Genomic DNA, 16,595 nt, shown 5'->3' with positions numbered 1-16,595 from the left:
GTAGAATTTTATATAGGACAGGGATTTTTTCTCTGCCACATTAAATGTGGTGATGAATCACCCTTCCATGGACAATACATTGCTATAAGAAGAGATTCCCAGTTACCTTCAGTTTCAAATATATAGATATCATAGTGAAAGTCCAGCTCATACGGATTTATATGAATGGTAAATCCAACTTACCTTTTGTTGGTGTTCAATGAGGATTTCCACCACAATGTTCTGAAACTTAAGATCCATGATGGCAGCAACAGTCTCCTCCTGTGGCCTCATTAATGTGGGGCCAAACACCACACCCAAGTTCGCAACGGTCATCAGATTCTGTTTGCTGTGTGCTGCCACACTGAGGAAAAATAACAACTAGTTATAAACATTTTAGTCCAACTCATTCATTCAATTTTACATTTTTAAGACACTGTGAAACAGGAAAACAGTTATTGTCCCATAATTGCAACATACCTGTTGAGAAGACAACCAGATCTTATGATAATACAATAATTAGGTATTATTTATAAAGTGTTATTTTTATAGTGTTCCTGAGTTTGACTGGCATTTGATGAGTGAGCTAATCTCCTGCTGCCACATCTGTGGCTTTCAGTGGTTGGGAGGGCATATACCGGGTTAATAAGTCAGAGATGTATTTGTGGGGAAGACAATTTAAAGCTTTAAGGGTGATCATAAAGATTTTAAAATCAACAAGACATCTGACAGGTAACCAGTACACAGAAGTAAGGCAAGGCAAGTTTATTTGTAAAGCACAATTCAATGACAGGGTGATTCGAAGTGCTTTACAGAGACATGGAAACATCAGAAAATAACAAGCATAATTTAAAAAAAAAAAAAAAAAGAAAGGAAAAAGAAAGAACATTAGACAAACAGAGTATTAAAACATGATCAAGTGTAACAATTCAAGCGTAAAAGAAACAGATGCAGATTTGGACTTTTAAATAAAAACTATTGAAATACAGCAAAGAACAGGTGGGTCTTTAATAAACTGTTTTAGCTGATCTGAGGCTTTCTGGGAGTTCGTTCCAGACATGTGGAACATAGCAGCTTCTCCATGTCTGGTTCTGACTCTGGGAACTGATAAGAGACTGGATCCAGATGACCTGAGTGGTCTGGTAGGTTCATGCTGGGTCAAGAGATTACTGATGTAAGCATAGGGGTGACGTGCTTGTGCCTTTTTTTTTGTCCCAGCAATGCGTCTAACTGCAGCATATTGAATGAAACAGAGGCAACCATGTGAGTCCTGACTCACGCTTGAGCACAATGAATTACAGTACTCAAGGCAACAAAAGCCGAAAGTACATAACTTTTTGTAAATGAACAATTGACCAGATTTTTTTAATTGTCTTCAGCTGGAAAAAGCAATGCTGAGCTAGACATCATCCTTAGATTCCTATGAGCCTAGTTATTTTTTTTTTGAAAAACTACCAAGACAAGAGCCAAAAGCACCAGAAAATATCTGGGTGACAAAACAGATTGACGTCTTTTAAATAACATCACCATTAAAATCATAGTTAAATTTAAGTATATTTTGGGGCCATCCAGGATTTAATGTCAGAAAGGCAAAAAGCAAATCTCACAATGCTGCTTGGAACAGTGGGTTTCGTCAGCATCTACACTATGGTCTTGGATAAGCTGTCTAAGGGGTAATATGTAAACAAAAGAAGAGGGACAATGAAGGAGAAAGAAAGCGGTTGATGACATGGAACAAAAGGCCACAGGTGCTTTAGCCTCTGTACATGGACCGCACACTCAATAAGGTTGAGCTACCGAGCACCACAAATTCTGATGCATCTCATCTGTTCGCTGGTCTAGTTAGTAGATGGGGGTCTTAACTGCTGCAAAACTAACTCAAATATGTATCAAACTACCAAACTATTCTGATTTTATGAAATTGTGCGTAAAGGGTAATGTTTTAAAACTGACATGATGACATAGATGTTAGTACTCCACTTATGGCAGGACTGGTTCAAACCATCACTCCCTTGGCTAAACACTGAACTTCAAAACCTTTATTAGGCCAAGCCAGCATCTTGCACAGTAACTTGTTAGAGTCTTGAAGTTTGAGTTAGTTATTACAATCTTTACAAACAGGTGTCTCTTACAGTTATTTTTTAACTGGGATATCTTCAGTGGTTGAAACTCCTTCTTAGGTGGTCAAGAAATTTAAATTTAAAAAAGTTATCAGGATACATGAAGATATTTTATACTTATGATTATACGTGGCACAGCTGCAGAGACAGTTTAAATAGCTTCAAAGGATGCCTTTGAAGACAAAAACATTGGTGACAACTCACATTTATAACATCTCTGAAACCATTTCAGATAGGAGTGTGAAATTCTGGCTTTGCTTCGTTTCGCTGCAGGACATGCACACACGCCAATTTCAGAAAAATATTCAAGTCTCCAGTCTGGAGAATTTCACGCTGGATAATCCAAATTCAATTTCAATAGTTCTGTCTTTTTTACCAGAGCCTGATTCTGTAGCGGGCTTCTATGAAATAAGATCCACCAGACTTTCATTGCCTCAAGGAACAGGGATTATTTACTTATCTTCAATTTGCTCATGTTTAGTTTATAAAAAGCTTGCTGAGGTAAAATCTTGTAATGTTAGCTAACATTATTTCTTAAATCTTTCTTCCAATCCAATTTTACAAATAGAGTGACGCATACTTGCAGTCCATCCAGGCTTGGGTACTTTTATTTTAGTGGCCTGTCTTAGCAGCAGAATAGTATGATGAACAGGTACAGTATAGGCACTTAAAAACCTTTAATACACACTACACCTAAGAAAACGTAAAAAAAAAATAAATAAATATATATATTTATTCAAAGGAAAGCTGCATTAATTTTCTTACCGAGCAGTCACTGAGTAGACAGAGAAGAGATGGAGTGACAGCAGGGAAGGGGGAGTGAAGAGAGTGGGAGTGAGGGAGATGGAGAGAAAAAGCATGTGGAGTGAGAACGAGGAGACAGACATGAAGAGCAGAAAGAGAACTGAGAGAGAGGAGGCGGAGATGGGGTGAACTATGACCACTCACTTGGCCAGATGCTTCATAAGCAGCCCGAGGACTTGTCGATTCCTCTCTGGTAGTTTGTGGACCAGGCAGTGGACGGCTTGGATGCGAGACTCAGGACTACCGCCCTCTGTTCAAACACAGAAACAGCCATGCACTCATTTTAAACTGCAAGGATTTCTCTGAGCTCCCAAATTGGCAAAAAGCCAACACTGCTCAGATCACATAATTCACTTCGAAAAAATTTAAGCAGATGATGTAACACTGCATACACTGTCAATGCGAGCAGTAAACAGTCAAATTTTGAGATAAAACCCACACCAAACTAGAGGAAGAAGGAAACTTCTAAACTTTAAAGGCACTAGAAAATGTATTTCAGGCAAGCATGATGATTAAAAATTCAGCAAAAGTTACTGGATCTTTCAGGACACAGTAATGAGTCTATAACCCTCAGGTGTAAGAGATTAAGTATTGCAGAAAGATACATTCCTGTTCAAATAAATGGAAGAAGAGGTGTGATGGTGATACATGGGCTGAAGCATCTCTGAATTTGGCAGCATGGACCACTATGCTGGCGGGAGAGATAGCTTTACGTTACTGTCGTTATCGTGTAAAAGGGTTGTGTTAAAACCTCCGAGATCCTCCTTTAAACATTTCCTCACACACTGGCATCTGACCGCCCACACAGCAACACACAGACACACAAAATATCATTACTATGGGAACGACAAGGATTTAAACATGGAAAAAGCTTCTTATGGATGCTGTCATCCATCAAAAAATATTCATTGCTAATCCATTTTTTCCCCCTCGTTATGAGGGCATTGCAAGCGCCTGATAAAAATGTCAACCTGATCCAATTATAGCACTTGTTGTAATAAGATTCAAGTTTAGCATGCTTTGAAAATATTTCATACAGACATTATGTTGTGTGGGTGAAAAAAGGTGTGTTTTTGTTGTTAAAAGGTAACTGGACAATTATGATCTCAACTTTATAAAGGCTTATTTAGCAATGTTATACAGGTAAACAGTATGTCAAAATTAACATAAGCCCACACAAGCATTTTGAATGTGTATGGTTAGTTACACTGTTACAAAACTTCCAAATTTCTGCTAAAGTCAGCTTCAAAACTCTTTGACAAAGTCAAAATCAATACAAGTATACTGACAACTGAAAGAATATAAAGGCATTAAGTTGCTAATTAACATTCAAGACACATAATACTACGCAAGAGCTGCCAGACTGCACTTAACTTTAAAAAGAATCAGCAAATTAATGCACTGACTTTCTCCCAAAAGACTAGCAAACTGTTTTGTTTGAAAAGGTCAAGTATCTTTTTAACTTTGAATTATTTTTTTACTTCACAAATTTCAACTCCAATAACTTTCAATTTTCAACTTCAGCCAGCACCAAGATAAACAGCTGTGTGCTTATAGTCTGCACTCTAATGAAGAGTTAGTATATGAGGAGGCGAAACTTACTTGCAGGGCTGATGAACTCTTTGTAAAGTCCATAGGTCATCAATGGCTCAGGGAGGCTCCTTCACAGAGACAGTGAGAGGGAAGAGAAGGGGTGGTGGTGGGAGGATAGAGGTGGAGAAGGAGAGTCAAAGTGAGCAAGGGGGACAGAAATAGCTGGCACACTATTTTATAGTGCCTGCACACAGCAATGATTAATGTGACCAGGCCAGGGGATGGAATTAGAAGGTGCACACGTTGAGATAACCAAGTTCATCTGAAGGTACTTTCACACTGCAGCTGGATCATGGCCAAAAGTATTTAGCCACAGAGGAAACTGTAATGTTTGACCCCTGCTTTATTTCTGCAGGTCAAAGACGTAAAAAGATATGGATATGCTTATTCAGTAGCTTGAACAATATTTAAACTGAACTAAATGTTACATATTAGTATTTTTACTGAAAACGTATTAGCTTGCATGATATGTTATAAAAAAAAAATTACTAACTGTGGTGTTCAAGTTACATTTTAGTTTTTAATGTTTTTTTATTTATTTTCTTAAGTTATAATTTAATTTTAATATTGACACAAATCAGTATAATTCAGACCAATATTGGTGTCAGGACCCCAGCTTACTGTTTCTATGGTGACAGTATACTTTCTTTTCAGGTAAAAATTTGTTTTTTATTTGGGTTCAGACTTTTGACCTTAAATTTTATATATATATATATATATATATATATATATATATATATATATATATATATATATATATATTTGATCTTCTTTACCTATCTAACAAATAAATATATTTTATGCTAATTTATCAGAACAATTTCACATTGAAAAGAAAAAAATATACAAATGAAAATGAATTGTGAAAGTAAAGAAGAATGTGAATAAACATCTTAACAGAAAACATTCATTGCAAATTTAGTAGTGTATGGAAATAATGACTGTTAATGGACCATAAATGCATCAGTTTCTAGTAAATATTTTAATGTTTGAAGAAAAAAAGGAAAAAAATAAAAGAATATTATTATTGGGTATATAATATATAAATACATAACAACCTCTCGCCTGCTAATTGGTGGGATGGGCTCCAGCTTCCCCGCGACCCAAATTGCACCAAGTGATATAGAAAATGGATGGATACATAACACAGGAAAATTCTAAACTCTTGACAAAAAATATATATATCGAGATATATATTGTATATCAGGATTCAGGTAAAAAATATCTAGATATTTGGGCGATATGAACCAAATCTCATGATTTGGTTCATATCGCCCAGCAATATTTTAACGTATGGATCTTTTTTTTTAAACTGGTTTCTTCTGTGCACACAGTTAAAAGTCATTTACTTTCTGAAACACAGCCAGGCTCATAAATGTCACTTTTCCCACACTCACTAAGACGAATCAAAAGAGGGGGAAGGGTTAAACATTGTTAATGCTGTCATCAGTAACAGAGGAGACACCGATGCCGGCTGTTACTGACAACAGTTTTGGTAACCTAGCAATAATAAGCGCTTGAGAGAAGTGCTCTGAAAATAAGGTAAGATGAGCTTCCACCCTGAAAAACAGCCTCCCGTGAACATGACTCATAAATCTCAAGTGTTTTTATGTATGTTCATCTAAATAATTAACCTTTATACACAAAATCAACAGCTGTTACAATTACTACTATAAACAATCACTCAACAGCAAATTAACATTACTAACAGTGTTAACAATTCTTCTTCTTTGTAGAGCAACTAGTTTAAAGTTGTGTGTCATACAACTGACCCTTACCTCAGATAGAGCTTTAGTGCACTTGTTACTGTCTTGACGTCCCAGTCTTCACTGGCTGACAGATCCAATTCATTGTTCTTCTCATCTAAATGAATCATGCAACAAGTTATCACAACAGAAGTTTACTGACTTATGAATAAACACAAAGTCACCAAGAGCCACTCTATTTGTCTTATGCACAGTCAACAAATATGCGCTATTTTGTGTGCCTAGATAGTCCAAACATGTAATATAAATATGGAACTTGTAATTAGCCATGTGAGGATAAAAGGATTGCCATTAGTCTTTGGGACTGAGTGTAGTCTCAGTGGATGTGAAGGAAAGTTGCCGCTCCTGTGAAGAGCTTGCTGGTTCTATACTCATTAGAAGTTTAACTAATCCCTTATTACTTCACTGACTCCACTGGGACTCCACGGGTGTGTTATGCGGGAGATTCAGGGGGGCTTTAGTAACACCTTAAGTAACCTCTGATGAATTACAGAGGATGTGAAAGTGCAAAGTGTCAGTGATGAGCCACTCAGGGCCTGACTCACTATGCTGACCCCATGGGTGCGATGTGGTCTGTTACTAGTAAAGAGTGTTTTTCTTATTTAGCCTAAGCACTATAGACATTGAGTTTCTCTGCTGGTAAGAGGTAAAAATAACCTGGCAAGAGTTGACTTGTAAAACTAAATCCCTGTAACCAGGTGTGTGTCTCTGTGCAAGACTAATGAGTTCTTGCACTAACAGACTTTATTTAGCCTGGTCGGCAAAAAGACACAGTTTGAGTAGTAATTGTAAAACTGCAACTATAGAACAGAAAAAACCACAAAGTCTAACTTTTACTTTTTTTTTTACCTTTGCTATCAAGCCCTTGGGAACATTACAGTACAATGTGGTAACTTTAGCAGAATATCTAAAGTTAGAAGTGCAGATCATGATATGAGCCCAGTACATGCAAAAATTATTTTCATCGTACAAATGCCACTTAAAAGGAAAAGTCTGTTAAATTTTAAACATTCGTCTGATCATAAAACATTTTCAAAGCAGGGGACACACTGATTGGTCCAGGTTGAAAGAGAAATAAAATAATATGTGTTGAACTAAAGCTGTGATGTTGAAATTTATAATAATATGACATATGGAGATAGGAACGCTTCAGACTGAAACTTTTACGCTATATAATGGATGCCAAGGTGAAAACTAAAGGAAGTGTAAGCATATGTTGGTAAGGCACAGAGGAAATTCCGGACAATTTTTGTTCAGTTTTATTTTTTTCCCTTAACTGTAGACAACGCAACTATCCACTCTCTTCCCCTTGACACGTCCTGTGTGTTCAAGTTATGACAAACTTGATCTTTTAATCATTTTTCGACCTCTCAAGAAGCCAGCATACTTCCTCACAGCTGCTGGTCGCCAGGGTAACACATACACCAAACAGAAAAACAACTATCAGATGTTGGATTTTTTTTTTTTTTTTTTTTTCACGGTCAAAATTTTTATCATATGAAGAAAAGACAAGCCATTATACCACTTTCAAACTGTGACCATTTAGAAATCAGTTCAACTTCTCTTTCAAGCTTCATCTTATGATTCCTGTTAAATTTTCCAGGGAACAACATCAAAGTCCTATTTATGTATTATATTATTGGCTGCAGTTATTACATTTTCAAAGGATCTTTTTTTCATGCTAGGCCAGTAATAACCAGCCAATAATGTCATAAACATATTACATTATTGCAAAATGTTATTAGTTTCTCGGCTCAAAAACTTTATTACATTATAGACAAGGCATTACGTTGTTACATTTAAAACCTGCCAAATTATTACATTATTAGCAGGTGTTACATTATTGGCTGTTATTACATTATCAACTGCTATACCCGCTTTAAAAAAAATTATCATGGGCTGTCCAAACTTGTCTAGCTGTAATGTAAACCAAGCATTGGTTTTACTTAAGTGGACCGTGTCCCTCAGGCTAAAAACACATCAGTGTCCGGGTATGGTTAACCAGGTGAGATGAAATAGCAGAGGACTTCAGCCAAAGACATCAGCCTTCTAGAAATACTGTGAGAAATGTCACAGTGGGAAAATATTTCCATGTAGAGTTTACATGCCAACCCATGAAACTTACAAAGCAATACCTCAAGGTACTGTTTATAACTCATATCATTCAGCAGCATCAAAGGAAACATAATTGCTTTCTATTCAGGTCTCTGATGATGAATGAGCCGCCACGAATGGACACATTATTTAGTGCTTATTACATTCATGACCTGAAACCATGGTAATGGTCAATGAATCAAGTTGATCTCTGTAAATATCTCTGACTATTTCTCAGATTTGTCTGTTCCTATTTAGCAGCTTCTTCAGGCATATCTAGACATTCATCACAGTTTCCTGCCCAGCCTGTCTTAACTCAGACACTGAGAGACGTTAACTTTTTAAGTCTTCCTCCTGTGATAACATTGACTGTCATTCAAGTTTTTAAAAATGCTGTTTTCTTTCTTTGTTCTGTAATGATGTCTGTTTGAGCTGACTGGACCATGGCCATGTTGGTGGGTGAAAACTGAAAAGGAGGAAGAGTGGGATGATCCAAAGTCTTTCTTCAGAGTTTAAAGCTTGTTTCACCCACTCACTTTGAACTGCTGTACGCATAAAAATGTTTGTGAATGTATCAGTGTAGAAGTAAGACTATTATTGTTGCATATATAAGAAAACTCACACATTAACTGTAACTTTGGTTTGGGTGGTTTAATAAAATTACCTCACTTATTCAACACATTAAATCATTTGGAACATTTCGGCTGTATCTTCCTATCAATAGCAATAATATACATAATGCTAAAACTAGAGGTAAAACTTTTCATACTGTATTGAGACTCTAAAAAACTTCTAAAGTTTTGTGGCAGAGTGTACTGAATGAGTCGACAGGTTGTGAAGCTGGAAGGTTTGAGAGAGGAAGTAGAGGCAAGCTGGTGGCTGCTTGAGTTAGTTGTCATTCTGAACACAGCTGAAAGTGAGCTTCTGTCTGCTGGAGACAGCAGGAAACCAAAAGACAGACATAGAACTACAAAAGGACAAAGGACAACCTCAAATGGAGAGGAGATGAGTGAAAAAGAACCAAGACGAGTGAAAGGCACTAAAGAAATTGGGAACGGCAACAGAGAGGATAAGCCTGCCACGAGCACTGGAGAGACAGTCTTAGGGGTGTTGTTAAAGAAAATCAAAAAAGTAATACAATAGCTTGAATAGGATCCGCCCTGTTCATGCAGATTGGGCAGTGTCACATAGAATAAATTCTTAACTTATTGGTAACACTAGTCCTATCAAAAATGTTCAGTGCAACATTTTGCAGAACAGAGAAAGAAAGAAGAAATGACTAACTCACCAATCATTAATGAGAGGAACTTCTGGACCTTTGAGGTTACCCCTCCAACTCTGTACAGGCCTTGGTCATTAATACCTAATAAGAAATTATGATACCAACAATTGAAAATATACATCTATCCCAAAATAACAAATACCTTTCTCTGGATTTTACATTTCTGATAAATGAATATGAAGTATTATAAGACAAGTTCTGCTTGCATAAAGAAAAGAGGTAACAGGAAATGGGCCAAAAACACTTTTTACTTGACAAGGAGGTCAGAAATCATGTCGGTACTGAAGCAAATTATATCGTTAGTGCTACACAATGAGCAGCATTTGTACATCAATGCATATCACGTGCAGTTGTGGCTCGGCAGCCTTTAATGTCAATACTGGAGAAATTATGCCCCCTTGTGTACAAATGAAGATACTGCAGATGTGGTCATGTCATACACCAATAATAACTTTATATGCATCTAAAATAAAACTCTTCCAGTCTTTCTGTAGTATTTCACCTATCCATAAACCAATATATTATAAGCTCACCTCTTGTCTCTATTGCATTGATGGAATTCTTCACAAAACTTAAACCCACATCATCCAACTGGGCATCAACTACAAGCAATAGGAAAAAGATAAGTTTAAAACTAGTTAACACAGTTATAGTTTATTGTAATCTTTTTGATATTCTGTTACAGACATGAGATTTAATGTGGTTAGAAACTTACTTCCTCTCTCTTTAGAAAGTGTCCTCCCAAGATAGCTACCAATCTGAGAATAGAGAGAGAAAAGCAACATTAAATTTTAACAGCTGTGAGATAGATCAGATCTATTTCATGTATAGTGAAGTACACAACCATGCAAGTGTGTCAACATAAGATAAGATGGGAGCTCAGCAAACCACAGAAAAGTCAAGTGAGATGAATTTGTGTGGTGAGTGATGAAACTGTAACGGCTGACTCACAGGTTCCTTCCCGCCCATAGCATGCATCCAGAACTTGTGGTCATCCTCTGACAAGGCCTGTACTGTAAGCACCGTTCCTGGTCTGGAAAAGTGAGTGTGCCACATTAGCATTAGGCAAAGCATAAGAGGCTCTGTACAGTTAAGCAAGTGTCAGCTGCACAAAACATCTAATTTTTTAATATTTAATATTTTCTAAAAAAAAAAAAAAAAACACTGCCAAAGGATCGTGCACCTTGGATTTATTCATGACATCTACAGAGTGGATGTGTGTACTCAAATTTCCATTCTAAACTGGAGGTATTGCTGTTCTATAAATACTAGGCAGGGCATGATTAACATGTGTGTCAAAATGGGGTATCTGTTACAGCAGGGTCCGGCTGTCCTGCCCTCTGCAATCCAAAAACACAGAGCTACAAACGGCAAGTGTAAGGCTGAACTCATGGGCAGTACTGAAGTACAGTAAGTTTTTTTGTGGCCTTGTGGTAACACAAGTTTGATTTCATCCTGATACATTTGCCAAACGGAGTAAAGTAATAACATACCGATCTGTTATGTCCAGGTCTAAACAGAATCTGCGATCCAACATGTCTGTTGTTTTGCGGAGACAGGATTTGAGCGTGACGGACTCCGTCTCACCCTGAAAACAATGATCACTCTTCACATTTGGAACGTTTTTGGTGACAAAAAAAAAAAGAATATCACAAAGACAGTTAAGATAAACTAAATGTGTGGCAACAGTTTGCCACAGCACTGCCTCAGCACTGACTCACAATCTTTCCACCTGATCTGTGGTCAAAAGTCACCATGTGCAGAATCTTCTGTTCTTTCACAAACGTGCAGTAGCGCTTGACCCAACTTGAACCAAAGGGGGGTGGTCCTAGAAAAATTAAATATCATGTGTATATCTATCAAAACATAAATTAACAATCTGCCTTCCTTTGCATGGCTGCTGAAAGTTGCTGCAGTAATGCTGCTATATTTCAATGAGGATTTCCAAGGGTAAGGAGTGGAGCCAAGTTTTAGACAAGAAAAAGATGCTTGGTTTCCATTTTAACATCATATCTACATCAGAGTTACTATTACTTCCTATGTATGACTGTCTTACATATAAATTCTGCTTTATTAACTCCATTTGATTTTTTTACAATAGCTGAACTGGAGCAAAAACAAACATAAACTCCTCTGAAAACAGCAAAATTTTCTTTTATGTTTTGCACATATGCTTGCCTTGAGTTGGTGCTTGAGTGCATGTCAACACACAAAGTAAAACATTCAAATAATACAGCCTTACGTTTTTCCTGTATATAGAGGTAACCTTCACAACTAATAGGGCTGGTTTGTCTGTATTCTTGTGGTGTCTCTCTGATTCTCTTCATCAGCTCGTGCACTTCTGATCGTGTGCCCTCAAATCGATTTCTTGTCTGGGAGAGAGAGGAAGCAAATTATCACTCCAGGAAGTGACCTCCTGATGCCAAGTAGGATAGTCTTCCAAACAAAAGGCCAATGCAAATCATAATTTATGAATGTCCCCAGAAAGCCCAATTAGCCCCAGCAAAAAAGACCACAGTGATGAAACACATGGAAGATTTTTAGCAAAACCAAAACACACTGCCAACAACCTGTCAGACCACGAGCTGAGAGGAAGACAGTAGATTTCAGTGGTTTGGAATGGTTTGCTTTCATCTCTTTATTAAAAACAGAAATATTATGAGACAAGAAAAATATTTCTTACATTCTGAATATTAATCTGTAGTGCTCTTTTATAATGATCAAAGTCCTTGGCAAGCTCGAAGCCCTGGTGATAAAACGTGAAGACGGTCTGAAAAAAGGCCAGCATCTACAAGATATGAGAAATGCACATGTAAGGAACCATCAAGGGAAAGTAAAACTGAAAACACATTTGAACCAATAAAGCATTTTCATGCAAGTTTAAAACTTTTGGCCATTTGAAAAATCATATATTGCCTTTGTTTTAATGAAGGATACACTTGCGTATGTCATAAAGCACTTATATTTCCAAGATCTTCATCATGCCAGGAAGATTTTTCACTGAGGCATGACTCAGCAACAGCTTTCAACGCTTTCATTCTGAGTTAGTCTGACGCAGAGTCTGACATATTCAACTAAATTGAGTAATTTTCACTGTATCAGCCTATTTAGTACAAATTTGTCTCCAGTTGTTTTTCATGAAAGAAGAGCCTTAGCAAGCAGCAACAAATGGAAACGTTCATTTTTGCACACAGCTAAAAGGTGTTCTTTGAAACAGCAACCTAGTTTAGTTGCTAATGTGCATAATGCATGCATGGGCACATCATAATTGTCTGAAGGTAGTCTTTAAATATATCCTCCAGTGTATCCTTTAAGCCATATGAGCACCACTCCGTTCTGTGACTCACCGGTTCCACACACTCAAACTTCTTTCTCTCTTGAATATCCTGTAGCTGGCACACATATTGAAGCGACACCTCCTGAAAGTGCTGTCTCATGGCTTCAACCTGAATGTCTGCCTGAAGAGGTGGAGAACACACACGGAGATAATTATAGCCACATACAGACATGTGGAAACAACAAAGTAATACTGAGGTACATTGCAGATTGAGGAACTGGGTCTTTTTATTTCTTGGTGTGGCATGACTCCGTTTGAGGATTATCAGCAGTTGGTAGATCAATATTTGATAGTTTAGCCAAAAAAAGTAAAAATATCACAAAAAATACCAAGCCTGGCTTTAATGCTTGTATGATCTGTATAGTATACAGTACTTTCTATTCTTTACCTCTTGATTCAGATAAAGAAAAGCCATTCACAAGCATGCACGCACACACACAAATAAGAGCTTAGCAGGAAGGACAGGAGAAACTAAAAGCAGTAGGAGTTCAGACTTACGCCAATTCATTATAAATTTTATTTCATAATTTTTTTTCAATGGTTGTGGGCATTATTTTTTATTTTGAAGCTCTAATGGTAAAATGATCCCTATCTCCCTATAGTAAAGAATCCTTTAAAAAATTCCTGGATCCAGGCGGTGATCCAGATCACCTCCTAAACCTAATCACTTATTTCGTATTCCATTTCGGAGAATTCCTGAAAAAAAATATCCAGATCCTGCAAACTAATGCTGCTGAATTACCTCCACCTTGCAGAGGTAAATGTAAGGAAGTGCACACTGAGGGGTACTTATTCAAGGACAAGAAAAGCAGTCATTGTCATTCAAACTATAAAATATTTTACTGGCTGTCCTCTGCATAAATGTCTGCTGAAGTGAGAACAACTTGTACATATCAAATAACAGAATGGCAAAAAATTATATCCATCACTTTTTCTATACCTGCCTGACTTACAGCAGCATAAGAAGGTGAAACATATCACAGCTGACATTTGGTGAGAGGCAGAGAAAACCATCTATATATGAATTCTTAAAAATGACCTGTATTGCCAGATTGACAGGTTAATAGTGAGCTGTTATTCTAACCAATTGTGTCTTTAGACACCACCTGGGAGAAAATTTCCCCACAGAAAAGATATAGATTTTCTTCCACTGAAAGCTTGTATTTGAGAACAATTTGCCAGCCCAGCTACCTAAAAAAAGGCTTTAAAATTCTAAAAAGAACAAAGATACAGATGTATTCAACAGTGTGGAACTGGCAGCTGCCACAATGTTTTCAGAGAAATGCTTGTACAGTGTACTTTTACTACAGCAACCTTCTAAATATTGTTTACTAAAGAGTAATAGCTGCTAAACATACAGGTCCAATTACTTCCCTGAAAAAAGAAAACAAGTTAACTAGAAATTCACATATCATTCACATGTCAATAATATATTTACTGTTTAGTAAGTTGATGGAACGGTGAATGAAGTGTTAATACAGGTCACAACTCTTGTGGCTTGTGTTGATATCACCTACTCTTGTGTCATAGGAGTCTGGGAACACGGAACAGCCTGTGGAAATAATGTTCAACAGATTCAAGTGTCCTCTGTGGTGGTGTGTATACAATGTATGTGTGAGCATTTAATGGCATCAACATGAAACAAAGCCAAGGCTGACTTGGTGGTATGGTGCAAAAGAGCAAAGATTTCCTTTTCAAGCATATGAGGAAAGCCACTGCTGCAAGGCTTGTCAGTGGAAACTCAAACACACTCCACCAGGCTGTGTATGAAGACTCCTCCTCATAGTGCCAGACAGAAACAAACTAAACACAAATGTCTGCTTCCATTTCTCTTTTTGTCATAATACATTCGTTTGCTGCATGCTACACATCTATCTCAAAATTCAGGCAAGGATAAATACCTCCTGTAGCTGTGGCTCTTTCTTCTTCGCCGACATATTCAGAAGCTTTTCCAGAGAGCTGTAGTACTTCTCTGTCTCTTTTTCATACCTTTTTCTTTCCGCCTTAAAAGAGTAAAAAGAAAAAAAAAGTTGTATAATAGTTGGAGAAAGAAAAAAACCATTAATTTTAGAAATAAAGCATAATAAATTTAAACTACAAGTGTATGAATATTCATATGCTACAAGCATTGAAATGTAAACTATGCTATACAAACAGACAAAAGGCAATAAACTATCATACGTTACCCTCACTGTACCGAGCTGCTCTTTCCTGAACTTCTCCAGAGGTTTCATTAAAGTTTCTGTGATGTTTCTCATCTAAGGCGAGAAAACACATTTCATCATCATCCTTCACCACATGCTTAGAGATTAATTTCTGAGGTTTTAGAAAGTTTATTGTGGGTTTTGAAGAAATTAATATAAATTGTGAATTATGCATTTGCTTTGGTCTTTCTCCCATGCCTAAAAACATGCATATTAAACTATTAATTTTGGACACAACCCTGAAAACTATGGTGCTTTTTACTAAAATGTTCTACTGGATTTTCTGCTGTGCTGACGGCAGGACATGCCTGTGCTTGAACGTCCTTTGGCTCACTTTGCAACTGTGATGTCATCACACTGCTAAGAAGTGCTTACCACTGTGGTCTAAGACTGGCAGTCAGTCAGTGACTGAGGATGGTTCACACCCTTACCTCAGACATTACACACAAGTGTTAGAAGGGGGTGGCCATTTATACAGTCTCACACTCTGGAAACTGCACATCCCTATTTGAAAAATTATCAAAGGCCATTAATTTTGCTAGTCAAATACATCGCAAAAACATGACATGCATTTCACTTCCTATTAGGGCAGTGATTTTTTTTTTTCTTTTTTTTTTTTTGTGTGTGTGTGTGCGTGCAAATAAATTTGCAGCTTTTCATATTGCAGCCTGTGGTAAAGTTTAGTTTTATGATAAGGGAGTTGCATTGCTTTGGATTTGCTGCCAGCTGAGGATAATGACAGCAATCTTGGTATTTAAAGCTTGGGTCATATTGTCATTATACAGTCCTATCCTAACTACAGCCAACCCCAGACAGGTGATGTGACAGGTGAACAGACAGGTGCAAGAGGAGTAGATGTTTAAAAACCATCAATACCAATGCAGTCACTAGGGGGCTGATTGGCTCTACCTGCTAGATGCTGTGGATGCATAGTGCACTGGAATGTTATGAGTGTGTGTGTGTAGAGGCAGCAACAGGTGAAAGTTTTTTGGAAATACACATAGAGAGTTTCACATAGATAAACATTGGGTGTTTATGGGATACTGAAGAGATGCATATGCATACTATGAAATCATGTTTTCTAGTTTTTTAAATGAATTATTACTGTTCACATGTGTATGTAATGTGTCTATGTCTGTACAGACTTTATGGACATCTGACTCCTGAAGCTCAGGCAAGCTTGTGCCTGTGTACCTAAATCTTGTTTGAACATGCACACTCACAAACGTGTCGGGGAGAGACTGCTAACAGGCTACACACATTATTTATTCTATACATGCAGTAATTACTTAGAATAATCTGAACCACTGTTTAATTTAATGATAACTGTAAAACAGTAGTTTGCATAAATTAACACACTGAATTACCCCCTAAAAAAAGATTTAAAAATCAACCAAGATTTATTGTTTAGTTTAT

The 16,595-nt window shown here is 37.1% G+C and overlaps 1 protein-coding gene across 3 annotated transcripts in view; it reads right to left on the bottom strand.

The window, feature by feature from the left end:
* arhgap10 (Rho GTPase activating protein 10) overlaps positions 1-16,595 on the bottom strand; it is a 43,264-nt gene that overhangs the window by 14,782 nt on the left and 11,887 nt on the right. For 2 of the 3 annotated variants that reach the window (XM_041982900.1, XM_041982899.1), the window contains exons 4-17: positions 14,877-15,233; positions 12,986-13,096; positions 12,322-12,426; positions 11,881-12,010; positions 11,360-11,466; positions 11,132-11,226; positions 10,590-10,671; positions 10,354-10,396; positions 10,172-10,240; positions 9,645-9,719; positions 6,275-6,359; positions 4,506-4,564; positions 3,048-3,153; positions 184-343 (exon numbers count right to left, since the gene is read on the bottom strand). In XM_041982900.1, the coding sequence (XP_041838834.1) occupies positions 184-343; positions 3,048-3,153; positions 4,506-4,564; positions 6,275-6,359; positions 9,645-9,719; positions 10,172-10,240; positions 10,354-10,396; positions 10,590-10,671; positions 11,132-11,226; positions 11,360-11,466; positions 11,881-12,010; positions 12,322-12,426; positions 12,986-13,096; positions 14,877-15,233 (1,584 nt within the window). The remainder of the gene's footprint in view (positions 1-183; positions 344-3,047; positions 3,154-4,505; positions 4,565-6,274; positions 6,360-9,644; positions 9,720-10,171; positions 10,241-10,353; positions 10,397-10,589; positions 10,672-11,131; positions 11,227-11,359; positions 11,467-11,880; positions 12,011-12,321; positions 12,427-12,985; positions 13,097-14,876; positions 15,234-16,595) is intronic. The other variant, XM_041982901.1, reaches the window with a different exon arrangement.

The sequence above is a fragment of the Melanotaenia boesemani genome, chromosome 4, assembly GCF_017639745.1.
Source record: "Melanotaenia boesemani isolate fMelBoe1 chromosome 4, fMelBoe1.pri, whole genome shotgun sequence".
In the NCBI taxonomy this organism is placed as follows: domain Eukaryota; kingdom Metazoa; phylum Chordata; class Actinopteri; order Atheriniformes; family Melanotaeniidae; genus Melanotaenia; species Melanotaenia boesemani.
Note: the sequence above shows the minus strand (reverse complement) of the source record. Positions and strands in the feature narration are given on the sequence as shown.